This window comes from Saccopteryx leptura, chromosome 8 (assembly GCF_036850995.1).
Source record: "Saccopteryx leptura isolate mSacLep1 chromosome 8, mSacLep1_pri_phased_curated, whole genome shotgun sequence".
Taxonomy (NCBI): Eukaryota; Metazoa; Chordata; class Mammalia; order Chiroptera; family Emballonuridae; genus Saccopteryx; species Saccopteryx leptura.
Window position 1 is genome coordinate 62,842,636 of NC_089510.1, and position 6,774 is coordinate 62,849,409.

The following is a 6,774-nucleotide window of genomic DNA, read 5'->3' on the forward strand; positions in this document are numbered from 1 at the left end:
CTGGCCTAGACTTTTAAATAAACAAAAACAAAAACTGCTATTATTTGAATCTAGGTCTACTACTTTCTAATCTGGTATCGATTTGGGTGTGCAGCTGAATATCGTTGCAGTTGTTAGTCATAATAAAGGTTAAATACCCATGCACCAGGCTCTTAACAAATATTATGGCATATAAAATCAACACAACCAAAAGCATTATAAAATATTTTTATTATCTCCTTTTCACAGAAGGTAAAAATAAAGCAGAGATAGACCAAGTAACTTGTCCAAAGTCAAATCAGGAAGGTTTGGTCAGATACCAAAGCCCACTGTGTTCCCCAGCTATATAATTTTAAGTCACCATAGCATCTAACCATAACTGACTCAAGAAACTGTTATCTATGAAAAGATTTCCAGGTATCAAAATTTATAAAATGACTGGTCCTCTTTCCCATTACCTTTAGCATTGATTGAGAAAGAAGGAAGCCAGTGTCAGGTAGAAACCACAGGCATCTCTTGGATATAAACCAGACATAAAAGGTCACCTGTCCTTATGTCCAGTTGTATCAGGTAATAGCTGGACTGATGTGAATTTTCCACAATTTTAGAAATCTTGAGATTGTAGCTCACTGCAGCTTCCTACTTCCCTGGAAACTTCCTACTTTCTTTCAGGTGATTTATTTATGACACTTGACACTGGCCTTGCCATTGATATATGCAAGCATGCACTTCGGTGTCACCTTTCACTGTGTTTGTTACAAAAATCCCTTTATGATGAGAATAGAAATTTCTTTCCACCGCTGAGCCAGTGATGTCCAGCCTTGTTAGCGTCTGTGACTCCTTACCATTTTTCTGATTTTGTGACCACAAAATTAAAGGAAATTCAGGTTACAATATCAGTCTGTAGAGACTAACCTTTAAGATAATTAATGACATAAGAAAACTGGAAAGCTAAGTCTGGGCCTACCTGGCATAGTAGGAAGCCATCATCCATTCACCTGGCACCTGTTATGTAGAGGGCACTGTGCTTGGCACAGAGCAGGATAAAACACACCCTCAGCAGCTTAGGTGATAAACAGGGACTTGGAGAAGAACACAAAGGAAAATATTACTGGCCCATAGTGAAAAATACTACAAAAGAGATACAAGAAGTTACAAGGTCTCCATGGATTGGGAAGAACCCAGAAAGAATCTGAGTAGCACATTTGGGAATGAAACAGGGGCCAAGGAGAGAACAAGGTGTAATATGAGAATACAGGAGGGGACATTTATGAATCTAGCTGGACATATCCTCAGATTGTATGGTGGTGTGTTTAATAACTATGGTAGAGTAGATCAAAAGGCTTTGTGTTCAGGCACACACTGGTTCTAATTCTTACTAATTGGGTAACCTTGGGCAAGTCTATAAGTCTGTCTGAGTCTCAGTTCTTTCATCAGTAAAAGGTAGATATATATATTTGAGAGTCATTTTTATGCTTAAATCAAATGACAAAAGTGCATGCACCAAGGAATGTTGATTTCCCTCGCCCTCCTCTTTTTGACAGGAAAATAGATCTCTCGGGGTAAAACAATAAGGGCATTTTCTTTTATTCCTCCTTCCCCTTATAAAGAGTTATGGTGATAAAATTTCAGAGTTGAAAAAAATCTTAAGAAAACATAATTTATTGTTCCAGAAGACCCTTAGCGATCATCTAGTCCAGCTCCCTCACATTGTAGGTCCAAAGGTAAAGAGAATTCTCAGTCTCAGGCAAGGGAAATACCAGGATCGGAATGGCAGGATGGGGTGGGGGGAGGAGGGCCATCAGTCCTCATCCCGGCCCCCAATCCTAGATCAGAGGCTGCACAATTTTAGGTCTTCCCTGTTCTAAAAAGACACATGTGGATGAGTCTCAGCATTGGTACTTGTTTTATGCTTTGTGACACAGGTCCTGCTACTAACTTTACTGAACCTCAGCTATTTCAGAAAATATACAGGATTATTGCAAAGAATGAATGAGATGATATATACTTCTCACAAAAATTAGGGGATATTTTCAAAATGAATACAAAGTGATAAAAATATCCCCTAATTTTTGTGAGCAGTGTTTATAAAACACTCAGAGTAAACCATGACAGAGTTCTGTAAAGGGTAACCATTAAATTTTTATTTTCACAACTTAACAGACGAATAAATTAAAGGAATAGATGGCAGTAAAAGAATTTTGTGTTTATTAAATGATTCCTGTGAATAAGGTGCTGACACAGGGAATGAAGTTTCTACACAGTCATCAGTGTTCCTGTTTTCCAGGTAGAAAACTGAGGTCCACCTTAATACAATAACCTGCCTTAGGTTCCTGCGAGACTCTAAAACCACACACTGACACAACCGCTAGAGCCAATCAGAACAAAGTCAGGCTAGGGGATGGTTTCCTAACAACCCATCAGTCTACATCATGCATTCTCATTTTCAAAAAAGAAAAAATAATAATAAAAGAACTTAGCAACAGTAGCTAACCTGAATTAATCCCCCAAAATACCAGATACCAAATGTTCTGTAACCTTCCTGTTCTTTGGGGTTTTTATTTCTCCCACAGAACAACTTCCAAAATGGGCAAAGAGCACAGTAGGTGGCTCTCTTTAATATTTCACAGGCAAGACGACAGTGACTCACCAGAACCTACATCTGTGTCACCAGCAAAAGCCTCAGAAAATTAAGCAACAAATGAAACATGTTGAAGATAACCTTATTTTTTTTAATTTCTGCCCCCTTCTCTGACTTCCTCTAGCTACAGTCTGCTTTTCTAACTGTGCCAGGTAAGAGGATGCTAACTGCCTACCTTTTAGCAAAAGCAAACATAGGCTCCCAAATGCCAAAAGCAAGGAGCAAAATATTTCTTACAGAATTGCATTTGCAAGCTTGTCTGCTTGCTGCAAAGCAGAGAAACCAACGGCCTGTAGGGAGTCTCAATGGATAAATGGTCCCATTGCCAGGGCAGGAAACAGATCTGTTCATTTTTTCTACATAAGCCTGCAGCCATCAGTTTTCATAGGAAAGACCGAAACTCCAGACCAGTGATCAGCACCGCCAGCAAGCGCTGGTCTTTCTGTGCATGTTGCCTCGGCATACTTCTCTCCACATTCCAACCTCTACCCTACAGAATTGGAGAAAGAAGTAAAAACATGCTAGGAATGCTACCGTCACCCATAGAATTTGTTCCTCAGTCTTCTTACCACCTTGAGAATTAGCACAAGGGTGGTAGAAGGACGAAACAACTCAAAACAGGAAGAAAAATATGACATAATTCTGAACTTCATGTCGTCAGAGTACCCTACCACCTAGGAATTGACGGTACATTGCATGGAACACAGGCGAGTGGGAAGCTGCCTTAGAGATCATGGCTTTGCCACTTCCTCTCCTGTGAGTTGCCTGCTAAACTCAACAGAGCATGTTTAAGGATTGTTCCCTTAGCATATACATATCCTCTTTGGGACAGAAAGGATACCCTGCAATCTCCAGCCAAATAAGATCAACCTAACAACTGAAGTAAATTGCTAAAGATCTCAGTGGAGAGGCGACAGGGTGTGACAAGAAAAGCCTGTAACTAGAAATCAAAATGTGTAAATGGTATTCCCAGGGCTGAAGCTTAGTAACCAAATGACCCTTGGCAACCTCTCATTTTTCTGAATCTTATTTCAGTTTCCTTCTCAACAAATAGAGACCAGCTAAGAAGAGGCATCATTTAATGAGCATCTACTCACTATGTGTATTTTACGTTATTCCACTTAATTTAATACTCACACAAATCCTAGGAGTCAGCTTCCCTCCTCCCCGATTTGAGAACTGGATAAAGCAGACACTATATGGTGAAATAAATTGCTTAGTATTACCAGGCTACATAGGAATTAAAACTGCAATTTGATAAAATAAAACCTGATCTCCTTCCACTATTAATATGCCTGCCATGCTTCCTTCTGTCAGGGCCATTGCAAGTACAAGGAAGATAGTATGCTAAACATACTTTGGAAATAGCAGATGTATGTTTGATTTTGGTAACAAGTAATCTGGATAAGAAAGAAAGGTATAATCGGGTATCTTTAAAGAACCTGAACCGAAAGGAATTAGTTTTCAATCTGCCTCTCATCCCGGCGCTCTGACCTTACTTTGAACATTTCCCTTTTCCTCACAAGTCCCTGGTCTCTGGGGCACATGTTCAGCTCTACTGGCCAGCTCCTCACAATGCGTGCACATGGAACAGGCTGACGGAAGCAAATGATCCTGTCCTCTGCAAATGCTTGGTGAGGGATGTACCTATAAAAGGGCACAGCCAAGCTCCTGCCTTCCCTCAATATGTATCACACCCCCTCCCATGCACTCATCGATGCCACATGCAAATGCGAGAGACTGTGAAGCAGACAGCCAATCTAAATGCTGTACGCTCAATTCAGGCACTTACACCATAGCCAAGAGAAAGAAATAAATCATTGTATAAAGTCAATCAGAATAAAATTGTCATGAGCAGGTAGGGATACAGATGGACACTATTTCGTTTCAAAATATAATAATAAAAGAAGACAAGCGCAGGCATGTTTGGGGGGAGTAATTAAATAAGGTAAGTTTTGTCCAGAAAGGCCTGCATTTAGCAGTATCTCTAAATAACCCAAAAGAAATGCACGAAAATTTTGTTTCCTATACTAAGAAAAAATATGAAGTTGCTTGTCTGACTTAAGACGACAGGAATAAAAAGCTTACAACAGTCTGTAGCATAAATGGAACTTTCGACTTCTTCTGTTTTCCTACCTTTCATCAAATCCAAGACTCTGTTTACCGATAAAGAATACCTCAGATCAGTTTCACTGACCTGAGGTTTAGCCTAAAAGCTAGCAGAGGTGGGCATCACTGCAAAATATTAATTTTATATTCCAAGTCAAGCACTCATGATCAAAGTAAAAAGTAGAGACCGTTAGAAAACACTCATTATAAAAGAGCTATTCAAACTCCAAAGCAGAAAACACCATCACATCTCAGATTTTTAAGTAACTCTAAGGTAGTATGAAATCACCTTTCTGAAAATCCACTGTCTCCAGGGTTACTATATAACAATATTTACAACAGTTTGCATCTATCTCGCCTGACCAGGTGCCCAGCCAAGCACTGAGCTAAACAAGTTATTTGAATTATCCCATTTCACCCTCCTAACTACCCATTAAAACCTCCATTTTGCGGTTGGAAAACAAACAAACAAACAAAAAACTTGAGTATCAGAAAGACTGGATAACTTGCCCAAGTTATTCTGCAGCTAATGTGCTGCAGAGCTGGAGTCATACCCAGATACCCCGCTCCTCCAGGGCAACTAAGCAGAGGATCTGTGGAGCAGAGCAGCGAAATGCTTTGAGAGGAGCAATGGTTCACAATTTCACAAGCAAGGCTGGGGGACTGGCACTTAAGGGAGATGGCAGAAGTTTGCTTTTTATGTTTCTGATTTTTCTCTTTTACTCAGCTTACTTGCTCCCTCCTACTCACTCAGATGGGAGCGGGACGATGGTTCCCTACAGCCAGCTGTTCCTAAATGAGGGGGCATCCTATCCCCCATAAGATCACCGTCTCCGCTTCCTCCAGGGCTGTAGAGAGAAATGAGGACCGGACCCTAGGAAGTCACCGGCGCCCGGGCGTCCCCACACCTCTGCGCGGACTCCACCGGAGCCTTACATACACCCCAGGAAGGGGCATCCTTCTAAGAAAGCAGGTCAGGGGAGGAGGGAGCGGAACTGCCAGCAGCCTTTAACCAGGCTGTCACAGCTCCAGGCTGGAAGCGACATTATACAGGCTGGGGACACACTGCCCTCTCTATCCTCACCGCTCACAGCAGCGCTCTGAGAAACCAAGGAAAGATCCCTTAGGGCTGGAAGTGGGGTTCGACAACCCGCGGCTGTCCCACAACAGCGTGACTTAAATACCTACAAAGCAAAGACGGGGCTCTGGACAATTGGGTTCGAATCCTGGACACAGCACTAACTAGCTGTGTGATCTATCCCAGACGCTGCCTTGCTCTGTGCCTCAGTTTGCCCTTCTGGGGAAAAAAATGGGGCGAGGGACGGAATTGAACAAGACGGTTTGTAAAAAATCCTTCTGCCCTGAGATTCTGTGACTCGGTGGTTCCTCCGAGCCCTCACTGACAGCGCAAGACTCACCTTGGGATACAGAGTGGGCGCAGCGAAAGCGGCGAGGATGGATGCAGAGTTGCCCAACACTGCTTCTTTGGTGCTTCTGGCTAAAGCGGAGCCCTGGGAACCCTGATTCAGGCAGTCGTTCCCCAATGAGCCTCTTACTTTCCGCCGCACTTTCTTTTTTCCCCCTTTGGGGCTCCTCCCCCGCCGTGGCGCGATTGGCCGCTGCGGAGCGACTCTGGCTCCACCCGCCGCCTGGGTTCGCCAGCTACCGGCGCTCTGAGCTTCCCGGAGCTGTGACCGCGGGGCGTCACCGAGGCCGCCCCGCAGGCGGTGAGGAGGGGCCGCGCGGGGCGGGCCTGCGGGCGGAAGCGAGGCTGAGCTCGTCCTCGTTCCCTCTGGCGCCCTGCCACCGCCTGGGCTGTCTTGAGCGCGCTAGGAAAGGCAAGGCTTCGTCCTGCAGCTTGGTACTCTGCCAGATATGCTCCCCACCCTGCACATAGACGCACACATGCACTCACTGCAAGATCGTGGTCTCACAGGCAATATAGATGCCACCCAGCCTTTCCTTCCTGGCTCTGTGCATTTAGTTATGCTGCGCCAAGGCTGTGTTTCAATTTAGGCTGCAGAACTGGCGCGCCCAGTGTACCA

General features: G+C 43.7%; 1 protein-coding gene across 2 annotated transcripts in view; it reads right to left on the reverse strand.

The window, feature by feature from the left end:
- Positions 1–6,297, reverse strand: part of IL1RAP (interleukin 1 receptor accessory protein) — a 154,150-nt gene extending 147,853 nt beyond the window's left edge. Inside the window, exon 1 of one of the 2 annotated variants that reach the window (XM_066347328.1) lies at positions 6,148–6,297. Coding sequence is in view for 1 of the 2 variants with exons in the window: in XM_066347329.1 (XP_066203426.1) it covers positions 947–973 (27 nt within the window). In the remaining variant the exon portion in view is untranslated. Of the gene's footprint in view, positions 1–946; positions 1,001–6,147 lie in introns of those variants that run through there. The other variant, XM_066347329.1, reaches the window with a different exon arrangement.
- Between the last annotated feature and the right edge of the window lie 477 nt (positions 6,298–6,774).